This window comes from Mirounga leonina, unplaced genomic scaffold, assembly GCF_011800145.1.
Source record: "Mirounga leonina isolate KUSES-001 unplaced genomic scaffold, KU_Mleo_1.0 Mir_357, whole genome shotgun sequence".
NCBI classification, from domain to species: Eukaryota; Metazoa; Chordata; class Mammalia; order Carnivora; family Phocidae; genus Mirounga; species Mirounga leonina.
The window spans coordinates 5,559,691-5,584,574 of NW_023270702.1; the positions used below are offsets into that span (position 1 = coordinate 5,559,691).

At 35.0% G+C, this 24,884-nt stretch overlaps 1 protein-coding gene across 4 annotated transcripts in view; it reads right to left on the reverse strand.

The window, feature by feature from the left end:
- TBCK (TBC1 domain containing kinase) overlaps positions 1 to 24,884 on the reverse strand; it is a 227,149-nt gene that overhangs the window by 60,170 nt on the left and 142,095 nt on the right. For all 4 annotated transcript variants that reach the window (XM_035030232.1, XM_035030235.1, XM_035030233.1 and 1 more), the window contains one exon: positions 17,111 to 17,286. In XM_035030232.1, the coding sequence (XP_034886123.1) occupies positions 17,111 to 17,286 (176 nt within the window). The remainder of the gene's footprint in view (positions 1 to 17,110; positions 17,287 to 24,884) is intronic.

Below are 24,884 nucleotides of genomic sequence, written 5' to 3' on the forward strand. Positions count from 1 at the left end.
TAATCCTATCACAAAATATGCAAGAAAACTTTAAAATGCCACAGAGGAACTTAAAAAGTAGACAGGAAGATGTACCTTGTTTTTGTAAAAAATAAAACTCAATATCATATGCCAGTTTTTTCCTACTTATTTGTAAATTTAATTCAATGACAATATAAATACCAAAATGATTTTTTTTTCCCCAAGGGAGGGAGAAAAAAAGACAAGCCAATTCTACTATTCATGTAGAAACAGTGGCAAATGTGTGATATAATTATAATTTTAATAACCTCTTGGTCCTGGAAAATAAATAACCTGAATGAGATGAATATAACTGAAAATAGATTCAGAAATAGACATAAATTCATGTGAGAATCCAGTTTACCATAAGGGCATTTATAATCAATGGGAACCATTTATTCAAGTAAACAAATATGTTATTAACCTTAGACTCATTCAAATATCTATTTGAGAAGTATAAAAGTTTAAAATGTATTAAGTCAAGTCTGTCCGGACTCTATCTACTCTTTGTTAAGTATTTTTTTTTTTAAAGATTTTATTTATTTATTTGAGAGAGAGAGAATGAGAGAGAGCACATGAGAGGGGGGAGGGTCAGAGGGAGAAGCAGACTCCCTGCCGAGCAGGGAGCCTGATGCGGGACTCGATCCAGGGACTCCAGGATCATGACCTGAGCCGAAGGCAGTCGCTTAACCAACTGAGCCACCCAGGCGCCCTCTTTGTTAAGTATTTATTTTACTTAATTTCTGTAGGACCTCTGAACAATAATTTATAATTTGGATAGATGTGTTCTGGAATAATATCAGCTTAACAAGAGTTTCTAGTTCCTCATTTTGGCTTTGGGGGAATGAAGAAAAATAACCTTTAGGAATGATTCTCTAGCAGATGTAAGAATGCTGCAGATAAAAGCTGCCTTTTCTTTTTTCATTATGCACCTTACTTTCTTAAATTCTGTGTTACCATCTGTATAAACCAGGTTAACAAGCTGAATTTTTAGCAGATTTACTTCTAATATGGCTTGTTTATTTATTTTGCATATTTAATAGGATGTCCTGGAAGAAAAGCTGGAGAAAAACAAGGACATTTATACTTTGGGACTGTGAAAATGATTAGACTCACTGAATCCTATATATAACAACTGGGCCTGTTGTTGCTAGCCTTTCGACAGACTTGTGCCAGAATCCATTTCTCTTTAAATGCCATGGAATGTCATTGATACGTGAAATGACAACCCTGAACTCTGACGTTGCATAACGAAGACCTCAGTGCAGGACCCCAGATACTCCTTAGCAAGTTGGAATTGTGCTATCTGTGCCCATCACTCTTCATGAAGAAAATATATTCTATGGAAAAACATTGCTACAGGAACTGCTTCATATCAATACTGAATTAAATCAGGCTGAAAAGGAATAAATACTGTCACCAGCATACTTTCCAAGCAACTGCAATGTGGATATGTTAACGCTGTGTCAAAGCATCATCTGTCCTGATGTCTGTAGGGAAGTATGCCATCGTCTCGATCAGATCAGCTGCTAGCTTGGGCCAGTCCTAAGTAGGATGCTCTACCCTGTATCATGAGAATTGTTATTTTCACCAAAGGTGACAATAATTCATATTTATTTTCTTCTTTTGTGTTTCTCATCAAGAAATCCACCCCCAACACCCCCCTACTCACAACTTCTAAACATCTCTCTTTTCCTTCTCAAGAACCTTCCCCTCCACCCTGGCTCCCCAATCTTCCTTAATACAAGATTCTCTAGAAATCTCTTGGTGCTCATTCAGTTTTTTATCTGGCTCTGGAAATTTTTTCTGTTCTCGTTTCACTTGCTGTGTTTACAGGGCACTGCTCCATTCACAACAGGTTTGTACATACTGAAATCTCCACATTCAGAGAAGTAGTATTTATTAATTTGATGACTTAGGATGAGGAGACCCATGGATTTCTATAACTCAGAGGAAACAAATATCTTTAATATGTAACTATGATTTTCATTTCCTAGGATAACTTTACAAAACAGAATAGTAAATGTTTAAAAATATAGTGACAAGATATATAACATGTAAATATTTCAAGCTTCATAGAGCTGCAGTGAAACAATTAGATTTTTTAAATGAGAAAAGTAGGAAGGGTCACCGAGAAAAAACAATGATAAACATGCATCACTAATTTAGTTTGTTGACCTGGAAATAAAGAATTAGCCTTGAGTTATTTTGTTACATCTATTTATTTATTGTTTCATTCCACAAAGGAATTGAGAGTTTGGTTCAGTTTACCCTTCTAAACAATCTAATACATATTTTTATCCCTTCCTAGTATATTTTTTCCATCTGCCAAAATAGTTTTCTGGTGTGCTGAATTAAATTACACCCAAAATTTGGAACTGATATGCTGTGGGAAAGGAAGTTTATATAAAATGATAACAATCTTGCTAACTCTGGACTTAAGCTTGTCTTAAATAACACTTGAGACTGGAAAATGAACAGCATGGTTGTAATGGGGGCAAGGCTGGGGCATTGCTGATCTTTCCCTTCATCTGACCTGATTTGTTCTCAGCTACCTTTCAGCATGCACCCTCAATTAGTAAGCTATTTTGAAAAGATGCAGGCAACACTACTAGGAAATGAAGATTGAAAACTTCTCTGTAACTGCAAAGCCCTTAACAAATTAAATCATCAAGTGCTTGGGATGCTAGATGCTCAATGAGTGTTTACTGAATGAATAAAACTTAGTCAAAAGTTTCTTAAAATGAAGAAGAAAAAAGGAAGAGTAAAATTAAAGTGTTTTTTTAAATCATTACTTTTGATCTTGGCTTTTCCTTTATCCCTTCCAACCTTTCTCTTGCTTCTTTACATTTCTTCTCTTGAAGAAAAACTTTTTGTTCATATTTTTCAGTTTTCAGGGGGGGATAACATTTTGTCACTTTCAATTCCTGATGCTGTCCATGTTGTATGACAACTGTGTTTATGCTCATATATACTCATATGGTGGTACCCTGTAATTATCACTTTAATCATGACACACTTTCTGAGTTGATTTAATAGGGTTTCCTTTTACTGATTTCAAGTGGGAAAATACCATAAAGTGTTAGTAGGGAACATAAGTTTTTTGAGTCCTGGATGAGTTTCTTACTCTAATTTATTTCCACATGAATGGCCTTTGAAATTCCACTGTAGGTCAGTATCTCTGATTAGGAACTGCTTTCACAAAGCAGAACAAGGGGTGGAGGAGCGAGAGAGATTTTTAAGCAGTAAAGACAAAAAAAAAAAAGACGCTCAGAGACTGAATAGGCTGTGATTGCTGAATAGTGAAAACAGGTGGTGGTTTTGGTTCATGAAAGGTAACTTGCCAAAAGAGGTTAGACATAAATAACTAGAGTATAAGTAGATTAATATAAAAAATACACAAAGAATCAATACAAAAAATAACACCATAACCATAAATATGAATGTTTTATCATTGAGGTTTTTTCCCATTATGAATGAACATTCCTGTTTACCTACAAAGTCATGAGAAAATTGTACGCACATATCATGTTAAGAATCACCCAAGGACCTTAGTAAAAACGTAGATTCCAGGAGCCAACCTTCAGAGAAATGATTTAGTAGGTATTTGTGGAGTCTCGAATATGCATTTTCAATAAGTATTATAGAGGATTTTGGAGACCATTCTTCAGATATGTTGTCTTACAGGAAACAGAGTAAAACACTGGATAATTTGAATTAACCTTTTGTTAATTCACTCAAAAATAATGATTACTAGGTACTATTTATTGATATACCAGGTATGTAGGGATTGGAGATACAGTGGAAAAGAAGACAAGCATATAATATATAAATATGTAAATATAAATACCATGCATTCTATGAGGAAAATTAGATAGAATGCCTGATGAATAAGGAGCTGTGACTAAGCAATTGAGGGCTTTGTTCAACGGAGAGTTAACTGGTATAACCTTATTTGTGGTAATTAATTCAACTAAATACACATATGTTGAGAACACACTATTTCTTAGACACTGAATTAGGCCCTGGGGGTCGAGAGATAAGAATGGTTCTTTCCTCAATGTACCCATAAACTATTAGAGAAGAAAATATGTTATTATTTTAAGTTACAATACATCAACCATTATGCTAAGCCATCAGGACACAAAAATGAATAAGACACAGTTCTTACTCTTCAGGATTTCTCCTAATAAAGGAAATGAAGGCAGATACAGAGAACTTAAGGTAGAAGTATGTATGAGGTATTCCTAAAACTAAAAGAAATCTAAAGCATAGAAAAATATGAGGGAACGATACTGATGGAAGAACGTGGTAAAGCAGACAAGGGAAAGATCATGCAGGGCCTTGTAGACAGGAGTCTTGATAAGAATTTTGGTTAAAAAAGATTATTTTGAGAGTGGGCCAGAATCCAATATGGCTGGTGTCCTTCTAAAAAGGGAAATGAGAAATTTGGATACACAGACAGACATTCAGAGGGAAGTTGATGAGGGAGAAGATGGCCATGTGACTGGAAGGATGCATTTACAAGCCAAGGAACACCACGGATTATTGGCAAATACCAGAAGCTAGAAGAGGCAAAGATTCTCCCCATGAGCCATTAGAGAGTACATGGATCTTCTAACATCTTGCTTTTGGACATTTAGCCTCTAGAAGGGTGAGATGATGAATTACTGTTGCTTTAAGTATAATAATAATAATAATAATAATAATAATAATAATAATAAAAGACTATGCTAGTTTAAGCCTGAAGAATAGAGAGGAACAAGAATGGATGCAGGAAATTATTGTTAGGAAAGCAGGTAAGAGATGATGGCAAACTTGACTAAAATGATGTCATGAAAGACAGAAGTGAACAATATTTATGAATATGGCTTTTTGACTGATTGCATTTGGAAGAAAAGGTAGGAGTCAAGTATGAATCTTGTTACTGACTTGAGTAAGTGGAGAATGATAATGGTGGTTACTGATATATGGATTTTTGGAGGAGGAGCAGCTTTAAGGGGGAAAAATAAATTCAGTTTTGGACATGTTCAATTAGAGGTTACTTGTGAAACATCCAAGTGGAGTGTTGAGTAGGCATTGGATATATAGGTCTTCTAGAGCTAACAAGAGAAGCTGGAGCTGCAGCTAATAACTGGAAGCCATGGTAACTACATGATGTAAGTATAGAATACTGTGTAATATCTTTCTTGTGAGAGAACAGAAGGAGGCCTACACAGAACCCTGAGGAATGTCATATTTAATGACATAAAAGGACAGGTGGAGACAGTGAAAGATAATGAGTAGAGGTAACAGAAAGAAAACAGGAGACTGGGGTGTATGCAAAAACTCAGGAAAACTGGGAAGAGTTAAATGTCCTGAAGGTTCTTAAGAGATCAAGGAAGATCAGGGCTGAAAAAAAATATTTTGTGACTTTTATCAGGGGGATGGAGAAGGTAGAGCACAAAGTGAAGTGAGTATAAGAATAAGATAGGTGTCAGGGCGCCGGGGTGGCTCAGTTGGTTAAGCGTCTGCCTTCAGCTCAGGTCATGATCTCAGGGTTCTGGGACTGAGCCCTGCATGGGGCTCCCTGCTGAGCAGGGAGCCTGCTTCTCCTTCTCCCTCTGCTATCCCCCCCGCCCCCCGCTTATGCTCTCTCTCTCAAATAAATAAAATCTTAAAAAAAGAATAAGAGAGGTGTCATAGAGGGTAAGATACATACATTCTGCGTGTCTCTACATAATAGAATAATTAAGTCATGTAAATAAAAAACTATTGAAGAATGGTGATATTCTCTATCTTTAGATCTACATGCATGTAATCGAGATAATAATGTGATTAATCTTGCAATCATTATTCCTTTTTTAAGGATGTGAGGAATTTATCACCAAGAATTTAAGAATTTGCCCAGGCATTTTAATTCAGCTCTCAGGTATAAATAGCTAATTGAATAATAACTGAATAATCTGGTAATCTCCTGATTATGGTAAATGGCTTAAACTCTAATGACATTTTTATAAATGATAAACAGAAGATTAATTATATGTAAAGAAAACAATCAGCTATACTATTAAATACTGAGGAATAACAAGTAGCATAGATTTCAAAAATAGCAAGCCTTTATCCATTAAACTTCACTTTCTTTAACATGATGGTAATAGATACAGCTTTTCTATGTAGTTTTAACCCAAACAGTCCTTGATGAAGTGTCAGATTCTGATAGACTACTCAATGTCAGTTGTTCACTTCCTTAACTTCAGAAAGAAGTTCTCATTAGCTCTATCCAACTTGGAGGAGTTCTCTCTTTGACTAACAGAAATAAAACCTGACTTAGTTTAGAGAGAGATCAAAGAAATTCTCTCTCTGATGATTAGCTCTGCTTAGGGATGACTGTTCATATCAAGATTCTCTTTTAAACATTAGACAGACTTCAGAAATCTTGCTGGTGGAATTACTGTCCTCTCAACTAACTAAGGCATTTCTTGCCAAAGACTAAGAGCTTCCACTAACACCATTCTTCTCAATATAAGGAGTCAAAATTAGTTAAAATACAGAACAAATAAAATAACTGAAGTTCATAGAGTACAAGGATATATCTCCCTGGCTTTGCCCTTTCTCAGCAACTTACATAGCTTTATTTTATAAGTATGAAGTTATACATTTCCCCCTATGGTATTTATGACAGAGTAGAACATATTTTTGAAATGGCAAAACTCATCATTTAAATAAAAAATGTAATAAAAATTAAATACAACTTGCACACATAATATGATGATGTCACTAACAAGGAGAAAGGATTTCTGGTAGGCTTAGACTATAGAATTCAAGAAAGGCATATTCAAAGCAAAAGATGGTTGGATGCATGATTAGAATAACTACATTAAGTTATTAAAAATATAACTTCAGGTCTGTGTATTTAAGAAATCCTTTATTTTATTGTGAATAATTTCAACTACCCAGCTTCTTTAAACTCTTAAGAACTTAATATCCATAAAGTTACAAATCTTGTATTATTGTAAAATCTTGGCCTCTATATATCAAATACACCAGAACATTAACAGTAGAACTCCATGTGTTGCAAATTCTCTTGTTAGCAGAGGAAATGTGACCTATTCTGGTGAATGGGCTCTTTATCAAAGTTCAGTATGCATTAGAAAGAATAAGTAAAATTAGATAAATATGCAATATTATTTTTATTTTCCATACACCTTTTATTAGAGTGGTTTGAGAGTGCTCATGGTGATGAAAAGGGAATTCTTGATGTCCTTTACTTACATAAACCCTATTTTTCAAAGGCTGATTGAAATAAAATGAGTTGATAAGGACAACTGATAAATACCTAGTCTGTGTAAAGCATTATGCATATGTTAAGAAAAATGCCCACTTTAGCTGTACCTCATACATTCTGATATGTAGGGTTCTCATATTATTTTCTAGATACTCTAGAATTTTCATTTGGAATTTCTTCCTTATCTGAAGAATTAAGAACTTGTTCAATTTTTTTTGGTTTATTTTTAATTTCTAAGTTGTAAGAAGTTATTTTTATTTTTATTACCTTCCAGTTTCACTAAATAATGATCTGAGGAATGTTGTCTGTGTTATTTCCACTTCTTAAAATTTATTGAAATTTACTTGTGGCCTAAAATGTGGTCCTTTTTTTTTTTTTAAGATTTTATTTATTTATTTGACAGAAAGAGACACAGCAAGAGAGGAAACACAAGCAGGGGGAGTGGGAGAGGAAGAAGCAGGCTTCCTGTGGAGCAGGGAGCCTGATGCGGGGCTTGATCCGAGGACCCTGGGATCATGACCTGAGCCGAAGGCAGTCGCCCAATGACTGAGCCACCCAGGCACCCCTACAATGTGGTCTTTTTTTTTTTTTTTGGTCAAGGCATAATGATCACTTGAACAGATTTATTTCTGAGTACAGATGTATAACAATATCTTAAAAATAACATCTGTCCAATAAGTATTATACAGATACAGCAACAGGAATGTCTTTTCATCACATGTAGGTGGTAGTAATATGAAGACTTAAGAAGAACTGGACTTAGATCTATTTTGTAAAAGCTGCTGATTCTATGATATTTTGAATCTCAAAATGACAATGGAAGACAGTAGGTAAAAGTACAATATAGTAGCTTTCACTGTGGTGATGCTGTGTACTCTCAAAAATAATCTAAATCTGACAAAAAAAAGTATATGTAACCAAACAGAAAACAACAAATTAAATGATAAAAGTGACCTTTGAAAACACACAGTCACTCACATTCACAATAGTTCTACTGGATTCAAGAGACCTAATGTCTCTGATATACTTTTTCTTTAGTACGTCTATAAATTTCTTGAAGAGTTGAAAAATTGCACATGTAATCCTATTGCTTTTTAATCTTGAGACTGAATTAGTAACTCTTTTTTAAATAAATTCATCAACAATTCAATGGTGGTGATGAGGCATGGCCAAATATCTCAATGGAAGAATTCTAAGAATTTCACACCTTCCCCAAATCTTACAGTCAAAGCACTAAGTTATAATGGTGACTCCCCTTCCAATCATTCCACTTAATGTTTAAACATTTACCTGAATAGAGGGGGCATAAATATATATATTTATACATATTATATGAGCACAGCAGAGCCTTGGTAAATAATTCATCTCAGAATAAGGCAAGGAAAAAAAAAGATTCAGCTTGGTTCAACCATGCTTCACTCTCACTTGGGTGTACATCGTTAAGCATGGACATACTGAAAATAAAGACCAAAGAACAACTAAAGAATGAAATTTGCTCTTTTAAAATGCAGACTAGGGAAAGGATAAGAAGAAAAGGTCGGTAAAGGACATTGGTAGTTACATAAATTATCCACATACCCTACAGAGACTTTGGTGGTGAGAGACAGAAGTTTTGTTACAAATTGAGAATCACTACATACGTATTGTCCCTCTATAGCAGAGAAAATAATCGTCGAGATTAACTTTCATAGCTTGTATCACAAAAATTTTCCCCAATAAAGAAAATTATTAATTTAATGCACAGTACATATTTTTCAAACCTTAAATGTTCCCTTGAGTGTGTAATTTTCCATTCCTTTCCCATTCCTCTCCCCATCCCAATTCCCTATAGCTTAAGCTAATCTTCAACATAACATGTCACTAATCCATCTATTTTCAACCTACTAGTTCATTTATCTATTATAAGTAGGAATTTCAAAATATATTGTTTTAATAAATGCATTTCATTCTATTGTCAGTTACATATCTTTATATATATATACTTTTATACAAATACATATATATATTTACACATAAATTTATCTACCTATATATTTTTTAAACTAATAAGCTGTGGTTGGAATCGTGAAGCAGAATCTTAGCTATTTAAGGAAAAGCTGATGGGAAAGACATTGGCACTAGATGAAATAATTCTTTTGGCAATTCTCTAGTAGTTTCCAGATCAAAATAGTATTAAAACTAAGAAGTAAATGTCAAAGTGAAATCTTAAACTTAAATTACTGAAGTAAAACTGCCAGAAAGATTCCTTCTTTGGAGAGCCAGTCTTCTTCTCCCTTACTCCTCTTACTGTTTGTAGTGACTTCTAAATGTAAAGTGATAGTAATAAAGTTAGCATAGCTGAGCAGAAATGGAATACCAGGATATCTCTTCTTTTGTACATATTATTTAGATACAGAAGACTGTCGTAAAATTCTTGGGTGGTTTTCAAAGTTGAAACCTTTAATCTTTAATTATTAAACATGTAATAATAATTTTACCATTTTTGAGTGCTAATCACGTATTAGACACTGAACTAGGTACTTTACATATATCATTCTTAAAACAATTCTGCAAGGTAGGAATTATTATAATTAGGCCTGCTTTTACAAACAGGAAACTAGAACAGTTATAAAGATTATAAGATTATAAAACCAAAGGAGCAGGGTGAAATTTAAAACCAAGTCTATGTAACAGCAAACCTCATGCTTTTTCTACTACAAAGGGTCTACTTCAGGGAATAAATATGATAGATGTGTGTATAAATTAATGTTAATTAGAGTTCTCCTCTCACAGCTGTTTCCAAGCTTGTAGTCTACTAGTCAGAGTGCAGTTTATGTTTCAATTTTAATTTTTTTTTTAAATTTATTTGAGACAGAGAGAATGAGAGAGAGCGAGCACATGATAGGGAGGGTCAGAGGCAGAAGCAGGCTCCCCACTGAGCAGGGAGCCCGATGCGGGACTCGATCCAGGGACTCTAGGATCATGACCTGAGCCGAAGGCAGTCGCTTAACCAACTGAGCCACCCAGGCGCCCTATGTTTCAATTTTAAAAAGCCATTTTTTATCTGTTTAGAATTTGACATGGATATATAATATGTGCATATATTCTTTTGTATCTGCTTTTTATTATATTAAACATTTAAATCTGAACCAAGAAGGCTCCAATAAACAGAAGGATAGAAAAGGGGGACAAAATTTCAGGTAAAATGTAAAAAAAAAAATTAAAATATTTTGAATAAAGAATTCTATAAATATAAAATTCTGACAAAATAGATTACTTTAAAAAAGAATTCTGATAAATAGGTATGGTATTTAAATGGATAATTTTAAGAAACCCATAAAGTTACAATAATTGACTTAAGAATGATCAAATATCTCCCTAGTTAAAAGACAATAGGCTCAGATGGTTTTACAGACAAATGTTCATCATCATTAGCCATCAGGGAAATTCAAATTAAAACCACATTGAGATACCACCTTACACCAGTTAGAATGGCAAAAATTGACAAGGCAAGAAACAACAAATGTTGGAGAGGTTGTGGAGAAAGGGGAACCCTCTTACACTGTTGGTGGGAATGCAAGTTGGTACAGCCACTTTGGAAAACAGTGTGGAGGTTCCTCAAAAATTTAAAAATAGAGCTACCCTATGACCCAGCAATTGCACTACTGGGTAGTGAAAAGAAGGGCCATATGCACCCCAATGTTCATAGCAGCAATGTCCACAATAGCCAAACTGTGGAAACAGCTGAGATGCCCTTCAACAGATGAATGGATAAAGAAGATGTGGTCCATATATACAATGGAATATTACTCAGCCATCAGAAAGGATGAATACCCAACTTTTACATCAACATGGATGGGACTGGAGGAGATTATGCTAAGCGAAATAAGTCAAGCAGAGAAAGTCAATTATCATATGGTTTCACTTATTTGTGGAACATAAGGACATTAGGAGAAGGAAGGGAAAAATGAAGGGGGGGAAATTGGAGCGAGAGATGAACCATGAGAGACTATGGACTCTGAGAAACAAATTGAGGGTTTTAGAGGGGAGGGGCGTGGGGGGATGGGTTAGCCCAGTGATAGGTATTAAGGAAGGCACATACTGCATGGAGCACTGGGTGTTATACAAAAACAATGAATCATGGATCACCACATCAAAAACAAATGATGTATTGTATGGTGACTAACATAACATAATAAAATAAAATAAAATAAAAAAGTTTTACTCAATCTACAAGAAACAGATAATTCCTCTTATACAAAATGACTGGACAGTAGAAAAAGGGAAAGAGAAATGCAATCTTTTTTCTTTTTTAAAGATTTTATTTATTTATTTGAGAGAGAAAGAATGCACACAAGTGGGGGGAGGTGGAGAGGGAAAGGGAGAAACAGACTCCCCACTGAGCAGGGAGTCTGCCCTGGGGCTTGATCCCAGGACCCTGGGATCATAACCTGAGCAAAGGCAGATGCTTAACCGACTGAGCCACCCAGGCAGCCCTGAGAAATACAAGAAAAGACTGACAAGGACATACAGAAAGATTGACAAGGACAGATAAGAAAATTATAAATTTATTTCACCTATGAACACAGATGCAGAAATTCACTATTAGTAAATACTAGCAAATCAAATATAGTCAGTATTTTTTTTTGTAGTGACCTAGTAGAGTCGATGTCAGGGATGCAAGGACCACTTAGTATCAGAAATTTTAATGATGTTACACATTATCATATTAAAGGAAGAAAATGGATACTAATCAATCCTTTCCAGTTGAATAAGTATTTGGTAAAATTCAACACTCATTCATGATAATCACTCAACTAAGAGAAAAAAGAAAGGGAAAAATTTCTGTATAAAAAATTACCCATCATCCAAATAGAGTATTTATCAAAAACATCAAACCTAGTTGTGAAACTAGAAGCATTTTCATGAAATTTAGGTACAAACAAATCTATCCACTCTCATAACTTCTAGTTTATTTTATACTAGAGGTCTTGTCCAATGCAATAGGACAAAAAAAAAAAAAATCAAAGATGTAATCATAAAAGTTGTAACTAGAAAGATATTTTATATATATTTATATGATTGCATTAGCTTCTTAAACATCCAAGAGAATCCACAATCTAATAGATTTAAAAAGAGAATCAAATTCAAAATACTTGGTATTTACTCAAAGGAGTTAAAGACTTTGGTCTACACAAAAATTGCACATGGATGTTAAAGAAGCTTTATTTATAATTGCTAAAATTTAGAAGAACTAAGATGTCCTTCAGTAGGTGAATGGTTAAAAAACTGGTACATCCAGACAATGAACCACTATTCAGCACTAAAAAATGAGCTATTAAGACATGAAAAGACACAGAGGAAACTTAAATACATATTATCAAGTGAAAAGTCAATCTGAAAAGGCTATATACTATATGATTCCAACTCTGTGACATTCTGGAAAAGGAAAAACTATGGAAATAGTAAAAAGATCTGTGTTCTTAGTGTTTGGGAGAGAGGGCAGGATGAATAGGTAGAACATAGTGGATTTTTACGGCAGTGGAACTACTCTGTATACCAAAATGATGCATACATGTCATATATATGTTCAAACCCAGATAATGTACACCACCAAGAGTGAACCCTAATGTAAACTATGGACTTTGAGTGATAATAATTATTGTCAATGTAAGTTTATTAGTTGTAACAAATGTACCACTCCGTGGAGGATATTGATAATGAGGGAGGCTATGCATGTGTAGGAGCAGGGAGTATGTAGGAAATCTCTGAGCTTACTGCTCAATTTTGCTGTAAACCTAAAACTGTTCTTAAAAATAAAGCCTCTTAAAAACAGAAGATCAAACAAGTTTGCTAAGGATAAAATGAATCTTAAATACATAATAATCTTTCTATTATACCAGTAATAATTAACTAGAAAACATAATAGCATAAAAGCTATAATGCATAAAACTAATAATATAATATATTTATTCTTCATTATGGACAACTAACAATTGTTAAATCCACATGTTCAAATTAATTTCTACCTCCTTCTATGGTCTTCTTTAATCAGTAAATGAAAACACCAAAACACCATCCTTCTAGCCTAGGTCAAAAACTATGGAGTTATCCTCGATTCCTCTCTCTTTTATATCTCACATTCAATCAGTCAGCAGCATCTGTTAGATTTGTTTTCAAAATATATCTACTTATCATCACCTCCACTGTTAGACCCTTGGGTCCAAACCACCATACTTTCTCCTTAGTCTCTGTTTTGCCTTTGTCCTTCTATAGTCTCCTTTCCATGTAGTAGCCAAAATAATCTTTTCACATGTAAGTCAGATCATGTCACCATTCTGCTCAAAACCTTACAATAGCTTCTCATCTCATTTGGCATAAAGTCAAAGTCCTAAGGTTTATACAAGATCTCACCCATTGATATTGCTCTAAGTTTATTACTTTCTACTCCCCTCTTCACTCATTCCATTCTATACATAGTCTCCTTACTGGTCCCCTACAAAGTATGTTACCATCATTGCACTTGCAAGATGGAACATTTTTCCTCAAGAAATCTATACAGCTCATTCTCTCACTTCCTTTAGGTTCTCTTCTTAAATGTCTCATTATCAGCTTGACTTTCTTTGAGTCCCTCATATAAAATAGTAATGCTTTAATGTTCTACCAACTCCTCATCCTTGACATTCTCTATCTCCCTTATTATTCTTTATTTTCCTCAGTGGCACTTATTCCCAAGTAACACACCAAGTGTTTATTTTTTTTTTTCTTATTGTCTGTATATCCTCCATTAAATGGAGATTCTATGAGGACAGGTACTTTTTTTACCCCATTGTTATATTTCCAGCAACTACAACAATGTCTGTTTTGTAGTATGTATTCAAAAATAATATTGAAAAAATAATGTGTTGGTTTTTATGCCATTCATTATATTTTCCCTTATGGTTGAAACATATAAAAAGAAATAAAACAGGGTGCCTGGGTGGCTCAGTCGTTAAGCGTCTGCCTTCGGCTCAGGTCATGATCCCAGGGTCCTGGGATCGAGTCCCACATCGGGCTCCCTGCTCGGCAGGAAGCCTGCTTCTCCCTCTCCCACTCCCCCTGCTTGTGTTCCTGCTCTCGCTATCTCTCTGTCAAATAAATAAATAAAATCTTAAAAAAAAAAAAAAGAAATAAAACAAGTTCTAAAGAAAAGTGAACTAAACCTTGAATATTCTTCAGATAGAACATTTCATGTAAATAATGTAGTATATTTTTCTCTTCCATTTCTTAGTATTGCTGTTGTTAGGGATAACATATCTGATTTAAGAGTACATACAAAAGTTTGTCTTGTATCACAAAGCTTTAGTGAATTGACTTACCATCATTAGGAATACAAAAAGGAATTTGGATTTTGTCAGATTCAAGCTATTAAACCATTTAAACAAAAATCTCATTTCACTGAAGGATGTAGGGGAAAGTATTTATTTAAACTTCCTCAAGTTTAAAATAAAAAGCAATTTTTCCTAGGTAAAGTTGACTTTATCACAAAATGAAAGTCTCATATTTTTTGAACTGTTAATATTCTTTTCTGATCTTTAAAAATCAACAATATCCCAACCATTTTGTTTCATTCAAGAATTAGAATGCAGTAGACAAATAGCATAGAATATGACTGACATCAGTGAGAATGGCAGAATAAAAATGTCATAAAAACTGCTCCTCCAGAAAAACAATGAGACCACTGGCAAAGATTATCAAAATAAACGTTTTCAGAACTATGGAAATTAAAAAAGAAATCCATGGCAATCTGAGGAGTGCATATTTAAGAGAATCAGCTGAATCTTAGTAAGAATGTGAGCTTTGTTTTAATTTGCCCTACTCTCATTTCCCTCTTCTCAGCTCCACCATCAGCTTGAAACCAACAGTTCCATAAACCAGCAGGCCAGCAATCTCTGGAAGGGGCAGAATGTTTTAGAGCTCCCCAGAAGAACCATTTCAGGGAATTGTGATTATTTGACTTGTCTGCCAGTTCTCTAAAAAACCTTTCTTCACAGTGGTTGTCTTTATTGGACCTGATTCAGAGCTGTCTCAAGCAGTCTTTTTTTGTCAAAAACATTTATTATTTGTCAGAAACAGTCATCAGTGATTGTTTAATATTGCAGTTGTTGGAGGAGGCCATAACCATAACAACTGGAGTAAATAAGAAGCTAACAATAAAAGTTTAAAATTAAGGTTAAAAGCTGAAGAAGGCGATGTCTACATGGGGCTTTAAAAGCTCCAACATGTTCCTGGGAATTTAGAAGGCTATCCACGCATATGTAAGACTGTTTGCATGCTCTTCTAGACCTGAGAAAGCCTTAATCTCTCATCTGTGGCTTACCTCAAGGTTCTGAACAAGCAGGAAGCAAAGGCTAAGGCAATATAGACTGCTGCCTGAAATGTTAAATATGTGCCCCAACATGCACACAGAGCTCTTCACCAAAGGCTGGAAGACTTACTGAGTACAGAAACTTAAGGATATCTTTTGAGTACAGAAACTTAAGGATATCTCTGTCTAAAAATTAGCTGACCATTAAGATAACTAAGCAGTGATCATAGCTGACAAAGAATATAAACTATACAGGTTTAGTTCAGAAAAGCCACTAAATAAATAACAACCACCACCATCATAACAAACAGCAACAAAACCCCCTGTGGTGGGGACAGAATCTGATTTCCAGAGTTGCCATATTCTATTATTTAAAAGGTAAAGTTCTCAACAAAAACAATTATGAGATGTTGGACTTGCTAGACAAAGACTCTAAATCAGCTCCTTTAAATATGTTCCAAGAACTAAAAGAAACCATGTCTAAAGAAATTAAGGACCAATGTCTCATCAAATATAGAATACTACTAAAGAGAATTAAGGAAAATGAATCAAATAGAAATTATGGAGTTGAAAAGTACGATAAATACAATAAAGTGAAAAATTCACTAGAGGGGCTTAAAAGCAGATATGAATTGGTAGAATAATGATCAGTGAACATAAAGATAGGTCAAGTGAAATTATCCAGTTTAAGGAGCAGGAAGAAAAAAGAATGTATAAAAATGAACAGAGCCTACGCAACTCTGGGACATTATCAACCACAGCCATAAATAGATAATGAGAATTGCAGAAGAAGAGAAGAGAGAGAAAGGGACAGAAAAAAACATCTGAAAAAACAATGGTTGAAAACTTCTAAAATACACTGTAAAACAATCTACACATCCAAGAAGCTCAATTAACTCCAACTAGGATAAAGAAAAAAAATCCACATTTAGATACACCATACTCAAACTGTCAAAAACCAAAAACAGAGAACCTTGAAAGTTGCAAGAGAACAACAACTCATAAATTGGACATCATCAACATTAAAAACTATGTGCTTCAAAGGACATTATCAAGAAAGTAGAAAGATAATGCATAGAATGGGAGATAATAAGTACAAATCATATATCTGATAAGGGGACCTGTATAGAGAATATGTAAGGATCCTGGGATTATGACCTGAGCCTAAGGCAGACACTTAACCAACTGAGCCACTGAGGCACCCTTGTCTTTCTCTATTTTTGTAATTCTTCCTTTGCTTCTGTAATTCTTTTAGCATATGACAAGTTGAGATACTACAATTACATAGACAAAATGTGAAGCTTGCTACCTGAAGGAATATATAGAACAATCTTCTTAACTGTAAAACTAAATAGACATAAAGGTTTTCTAAAGTTGCATAAATACAATCATATATTAGAAAATAGTTATATTAAAAGGACATAAGTGATAACATTATTATGAGCAATAATTATGCTACAGTACATTTTTAACAAGTCTTCCTTCAGAGTTTGTAAATTAAATCTGCAGATACATACCAAATCTGTTTTTGGAGGATCTGGACACTCAGTGGAGAAAAAAGGTGTTGAACTTCTGACTCCACTGCTATCAGGAGTTGGCTTTGGAGGTTGAGCATGCTGTCTGTAAGTAGCACTTTTAGGAGTCCAACAAAACAGGTTGATTGATTCTCGCACACAGCGTTCAATGTCAATTTCTAGATAGGAATTTTTTTTAAAAAAGCAAACATTTAGAATTTGAATTGCTATGTCATGTAAAAAACACAATCTTTCCTAAATGCATACATCCAATATGGCTAAGATGATAACCAATTAGAAAAGATGTCAGTGAAAATATAATGTAGATTTTAATCAGCATATATATGACTACAATGGTGGGAGTATTTTATATTATTATATACCTATATATAGACATACATTTACAAATGTGAATATATATACATATATTTTTTGTATATTTTATTTGGTATTACATATATACACACATACGTATATGTACATACATATATATATACACAGTAGATATGTTTGGATATTTCAGTATATCATTATTTAAACATCATGGAATATAACACATCTTATTTAAGAATTGGCCTCATTTACTCTGATAATATGTTCAATTTTTCAAAGTAAAATAGAGGTTGGGGAGGGGAAGGCTAGAATTTGGAAGTGGACAGGCAAAAGATTCACTCCACCATGACTTCCAGTAAAGTATACTAAAAGTTTTATTTTTGCCTATCAAAGGAGATATAAAATAAATAGGGCAAATTTTATTAAAATATCAATTCTCAATTTTTAAAATAATTTACTGAATTAAGTGAAGAAAGGTGTAAGTGAAGTTTCACATATAGAAAAATTGCATGCACTTGGTTAAAATGATAAAAAGAAAGGGTCCATTGATTTGAGCAATGGTAAATATAGTGAAATGTATTTTTTAAAAAGCTCTATAACACTATTAACTTGACACTCCACAAAGAGAGGAACCTAGACACCAACTAGAAGAAAAATTAAAGTTCAAGATAGGTTCTCTAATCCATTTAAGAAGGAAGAGAAATGCTCAATTCATTTTAGAAAAATTCCAATTAATATGGTTAAGATAAAAATTTGAAGCTAAAGAGAGAAAACCCTGTCATTTAAAACAAAGTTGATTCATTTAACACTGTTAATCTCCAAAGGAAGAATTTCAGACCATAGGTTTTGCATCTGCAGGGCTCAGATCAGTCTGACACATTTGTCACCCAGTAAAAGCTTGAAGTCAAGTCAATGATCCAGATCAGAGGTTGTAGTTCAGTCATTAAATCACTAGCAATGGAAAAGTCTGTTGTATCTGCTTCCAAAACATCCTACCAATACCATAAAAGGTTTCCAGTGAATCTTGAGAATTTACTGGCATCCACCCCAATTCCACCCTGATTATTAGTACTGGCAGATATCCCATTCTCCATTCACTTGACCTATGTCACCTCTCCATCTCAAAATCCTTCCAAAGTCCTTTGTCATAACTAAAATATTATGCAAAAAGTACTTTGTAAACTGTACATCAAAATATGCAATTATTCTTATAAAGTAATCTCTTATCCTAGGGCACTACTGTTTTTTTCTTTTGCATTATAATTTTGATTAATGCATTGTGAATGAAGCATGTAGTACCCCAGATTATAGTTTCTTAGGTTTGATTCCAAGCTCCATAAAGAACTTTGTGACTCTGAAAAAAACAACTTCTCTAAATCCTGACTTCTTTATCCTCATCCATTACTATCATATCTCTCAGAAAAAGTGAACTATTTCCAAAATAATAAAACACATCTCATATTTCATTTGGGCCAGAATAGGTGGAAAATACATCTCTCCTGAAGACTTCTATACTTTTGCTCCAATGGCTTTGAACTGCTCCCAAGATCTAGTGAACAATTGTTGTCCTGGCACTTCTCTTTACTATCGTCTAATTCCCTTCAGCTCTCCCCTATATTTGATCCCTAATTTGAGAGACAAGACATTATTTACTATTTTTTGATTTACTCCAACATTTTGGCGGACTGCATTTTCTAGCAGCTTCTGTGAAAGGGTGCACAGAAGGCAAATCATTTTGAAATCTTCCATGTCTTTTAATATATTTATTTTGCCCTTGACTGATAGAGTAGGCATAGCATTCTAGGGTTGAATTTTTTCCCTTCAGAGTTAGGCAAAATAGTGCTCCATTGTCTTCTTCTGAGAAGTCTGATATGATTCTGAATTGAAATCATTTGCATGTGATTTTCCCATTTTCTGTAAACTTTTAGGATCCCTGGTGTTCTGAAATATCACAAGGATATATGTAAATATGTTACTTCATTATGCTATTTGGTGGTCCTTTTGTAATCCTTCACCTAACAGAGAAAGTTCTTGTTTGACGTCTGTGGTAATTTCTTTCTTTTTTCCTCTTCTCTCTTATTTAAAAAAAATCTTGAACATCCTGAATTTGTTTTCTAATAATTTGCCTTTTTTTCTTACTTTTCATCTGTATTTTGGTTTTACTCTCTGAGACTTTTCCTAAGCTTTATCATCTAACTCTTTTATTAGAAAGCTCACTGCATTTCCACATCATTTTTAATTTCCAGTAAATCTTTTTTGTTCTTTGTTACTTAAAAAAAAAATTGATTTGTCATAGTTGCAATACCTTCTCATAATTATCTTTCTGAGGATATTCCTTTATTCAGTTTGTGTTGGTCTATGTGTTTTAGTTGGAGATTTTCGATCTATGACTCTACCTATTTAAAAGAACAGCATTAAAAATCAGATTGGAAGTTTTGTATATGTGGGCAGTGTTGGTGACTGGTAGATTCACTACTGGGTAGCTTGGAGACACGGTCATTTGTTAGAAGGCCCCTAAGTAAGGTATTTCTCCTCCTGGGGACATTCTACCTCTCCAGAGAATAATTCTCTAATCCATCTAAACTAATCTTTGCCAGCATTGCCCATGGAGAGTTCTGGACGTTCTAACTACATACATCCCCTCACTTCTGCTCTCTGCTATGCTGTTGACTCTGAATTTCAAGATACTTTGATTCTATTACTCCAAAGAATACTCCTCCAAATTTACTGTTCTCATGGTCATTTTTTTTTTTGTAAAACTTGCAAAAGTAAAGATATTTGAGCCACAAACAGTGAAGACTTCTGTCTTTATACCATTTTCCCCTCTATTACACTTCATCTTGTGTTAGGCAATATTATAGTGTCTGGGGACACTTTGAGATATAACTAAGAATAAGCTAAACTAGGAATAATTAGTTTGGTTTAATGGGATATATTTTTGTGATTTGAAGTCACTTCAGGATATTGATAAAAAATTTTCTCCTTGATGAAATTCTAGCCAGATTCCTTTAAGCCCTTTCTTGACTATGCCTCAACTTTGGCTTATAAACACTTGAAGAAAATGCCAGGATAGTCTTTAACAGTTCAAGGCCACATCCCTAGGATGACTGTTCCATCCACCCCCCCACCCCTTTAAGTACCTGCTTGAGAAAAGTCAGGGCTGCGAATATAATTTATTGTTTGTTCCAGGCAACATTAGAAGATAGGGTCTCTGTCTCCCAACCTCTGTGGGAAGGTAGAAACCTAACTTCAGTAAGTGCCAGTTAGCAAACCTAGATGAGTTTCACATGGACCAGTGCCCTCCTTCACACTTTTTGTAATTTTTCACTTCCCTGAATCTTTTGAGCACCTCCTCACCCCCAGTCCCCACCTACTCCCTCATTCTCCCATTAAAATGCCCAGTTACCTCTGTACAAATTGTTCACGCTGGAATCTTCTTTACTGTAACAGTATATTACTGATTAAAACATGTCCTTACCACTTTAACTAGTCTCTGGCTTTGTTCGATGGTACAGTAAAGTTATTGCTCTAGAAATGACTTCCTGAAATACTCCCATCACCCACTATACAGGTGCAGAGGTTGTAATGCAATACAACATGTCCCAGCACCAGAAGTTTATGGTTAGTAGAAATAGTTGAAATATACATAGTCAAAAATCAGACTTAAAAGTTCTTCCAAACTTTAAACACGTAAAGTGTTGTAAGCAGAGAATGTGATTCTCATTGATGCCAGATCAAAAGAGAAATACTCTAGGAATACTTCTAGGAATATAATTGATAATATTACATATACGTTATAACTGCATTAACTTTTTTTATCTCTTATGATAGGAATTTCACAAAATAGCATTTTTGTGTTTGTTGGAAAGAAATCTGTAGGACCACAATAGGATGGTATTACCTGTGTAAAGTCATATGGGTTATGTATTCCCACTATCAATAATAAAAAACAAATTTCAACCAAAACTGCCAATAGAAAAACTATTTTTTGTATAGAAAATATGTACAATTATTGTCATGTGATGAGATCATCAATGAGTATGAAGCAAAAAAGAAGGAAAAAATATAGAGGTATCTGACATTTAATAATTAAAATGTTATTTTTGTTTTGTAATTTGTTATGCTCTCTTTACTCATTCTCAATATTCTTTTAATGGCCTAATTTTGTTATGTAATGTAATCTTCTTAGAGAGGGCCATTTCTTTGTTGTTTAGGCTTCAGGCCCACACAACCTGGATCTTCCCCTATCTTCTAGTGTTCTGCTAGGTGGCAGAGAGTAGACTGTTCGCTAGCAAGGTGGGTGCAAAGATCTACAGGGGTGGGAGAAATGAAACTACTCTTTATGCATACATTGAACTCATTCTTCTCTGGTTTTTTTCTGCCTCATTTTCTTTTTTTTCTCTGTTATTTTTTTATTGTTATGTTAATCACCATACATTACATCATTAGTTTTTGATGTAGTGTTCCATGATTCATTGTTTGTGCATAACACCCAGTGCTCCATGCAGAGCATGCCCTCTTTAATACCCATCACCAGGCTAACCCATCCCCCACCCCCCTCCCCTCTAGAACCCTCAGTTTGTTTTTCAGAGTCCATCGTCTCTCATGGTTCATCTCCCCCTCCAATTTCCCCCCTTCATTCTTCCCCTCCTAATATCTTTTCTTTTTCTTAACATATACTGCATTATTTATTTCAGAGGTACAGATCTGTGATTCAACAGTCTTGCACAATTCAGTGCTCACCATAGCACATACCCTCCCCAATGTCTATCACCCAGCCACCCCATCTGTCCCACCCCACCCCCCACTCCAGCAACCCTCAGTTTGTTTCCTGAGACTAAGAATTCCTCATATCATGAGGTCACATGATACAAGTCCTTCTCTGATTGACTTACTTCACTCAGCATAACACCCTCCAGTTCCAACCACATCATTGCAAAAGGCAAGATCTCATTTCTTTTGATGGCTGCATAACATTCCATTGTATATATATACCACCTCTTCTTTATCCATTCATCTGTTGATGGACATCTCGGCTCTTTCCACAGTTTGGCTATTGTGGACATCGCTGCTATAAACATCGGGGTGCACATACCCCTTCAGATCCCTACATTTGTATCTTTGGGGTAAATACCCAGTAGTGCAGTTGCTGGATCGTATGGTAGCTCTATTTTCAACTTTTTGAGGAACCTCCATACTGTTTTCCAGAATGGCTGCACCAGCTTGTATTCCCACCAACAGTGGAGGAGGGTTCCCCTTTTTCTGCATCCCCGCCAACATCTGTCTCTTTTCTTTTTGATAAGTCTGGCCAGGGGTTTATCAATCTTGTTAATTCTTTCAAAGAACCAGCTCCTAGTTTCGTTGATCTGTTCTGCTGTTCTTTTGGTTTCTATTTCATTGATTTCTGCTCTGATCTTTATTATTTCTCTTCTCCTGCTGGGTTTAGGCTTTATTTGCTGTTCTTTCTCCAGCTCCTTTAGGTGTAGGGTTAGGTTGTGTACTTGAGACCTTTCTTGTTTCTTGAGAAAGGTTTGTATTGCTATATACTTTCCTCTTAGGACTGCCTTTGCTGCATCCCAAAGATTTTGAACAGTTGTGTTTTCATTTTCATTGGTTTCCATGAATTTTTTTTAGTTCTTCTTTAATTTCCTGGTTGACCCATTCATTCCTTCATAGGATGCTCTTTAGCCTCCATGTATTTGAGTTCTTTCCAACTTTCCTCTTGTGATTGAGTTCTAGTTTCAAAGCATTGTGGTCTGAAAATAGGCAGGGAATGATCCCAATCTTTTGGTACCAGTTGAGACCTGATTTGTGACCTAGGATGTGATCTATTCTGGAGAATGTTCCATGGGCACTAGAGAAGAATGTGTATTCTGTTGCTTTGGGATGGAATGTTCTGAATATGTCTGTGAAGTCCGTTTGGTCCAGTGTGTCATTTAACGTCTTTATTTCCTTGTTGATCTTTTGCTTAGATGATCTATCCATTTCAGTGAGGAGGGTGTTAAAGTCCCCCACTATTATTGTATTGTTGTCGATGTGTTTCTTTGCTTTTGTTATTAATTGCCTTATATAATTGGCTGCTCCCATGTTAGGGGCATGGATATTTACAATTGCTAGATCTTCTTGTTGGATAGACCCTTTAAGTAGGATATAGTGTCCTTCCTCATCTCTTATTACAGTCTTTGGTTTAAAATCTAATTTGTCTGATATAAGGATTGCCACCACAGCTTTCTTTTGGTGTCCATTAACATGGTAAATGGTTTTCCACCCCCTCACTTTCACTCTGGAGGTGTCTTTGGGTCTAAAATGAGTCTCTTGCAGACAGCATATCGATGGATCTTGTTTTTTTTTTTTTTTTTTTTAAGATTTTATTTATTATTTGACAGAGAGAGACACAGCCTGAGAGGGAACACAAGCAGGGGGAGTGGGAGAGGGAGAAGCAGGCTTCCCGCCGAGCAGGGAGCCCAATGCGGGGCTCGATCCCAGGACCCTGGGATCATGACCTGAGCCGAAGGCAGATGCTTAACGACTGAGCCACCCAGGCGCCCCTGGATCTTGTTTTTTAATCCAATCTGATAGCCTGTGTCTTTTGATTGGGGCATTTAGCCCATTTACATTCAGGGTAACTATTGAAAGATAGGAATTTAGTGCCATTGTATTGCCTGGAAGGTGACTGTTACTGTATATTGTCTGTGTTCCTTTCTGGTCTGTTACTTTTAGGCTCTCTCTTTGCTTAGAGGACCCCTTTCAATATTTTTCTTGTAGGGCTGGTTTTGTGTTTGCAAATTCCTTTAGTTTTTGTTTGTCCTGGAAGCTTTTTCTCTCCTTCTATTTTCAGTGACAGCCTAGCTGGATATAGTATTCTTGGCTGCATATTTTTCTCCTTTAGTGCTCTGAATATATCATGCCAGTCCTTTCTGGCCTGCCAGGTCTCTGTGGATAGGTCTGTTCCCAGTCTAATGTTTCTACCATTATAGGTTACAGATCTCTTGTCCCGAGCTGCTTTCAGAATTTTCTCTTTCTCTGAGACTTGTAAGTTTTACTATTAGATGTCAGGGTGTTGACCTATTTTTATTGATTTTGAGAGGGGTTCTCTATGCCTCCTGGATTTTGATGCCTGTTTCCTTCTCCAGATTAGGGAAGTTCTCTTCTATGATTTGCTCCAATATACCTTCTGCCCCTCTCTCTCTTTCTTCTTCTTCTGGGATCCCAATTATTCTAATGTTGTTTCGTCTTATGGTATTGCTTATCTCTCCAATTCTGCCCTTGTGATCCAGTAGTTGTTTATCTCTCTTTTTCTCAGCTTCTTTATTTTCCATCATTTGGTCTTCTATATTACTAATTCTCTCTCCTGCCTCATTTATTCTAGCAGTTAGCACCCCCTTTTTGATTGCACCTCATTAATAGCCTTTTTGATTTCAACTTGGTTAGATTTTAGTTCTTT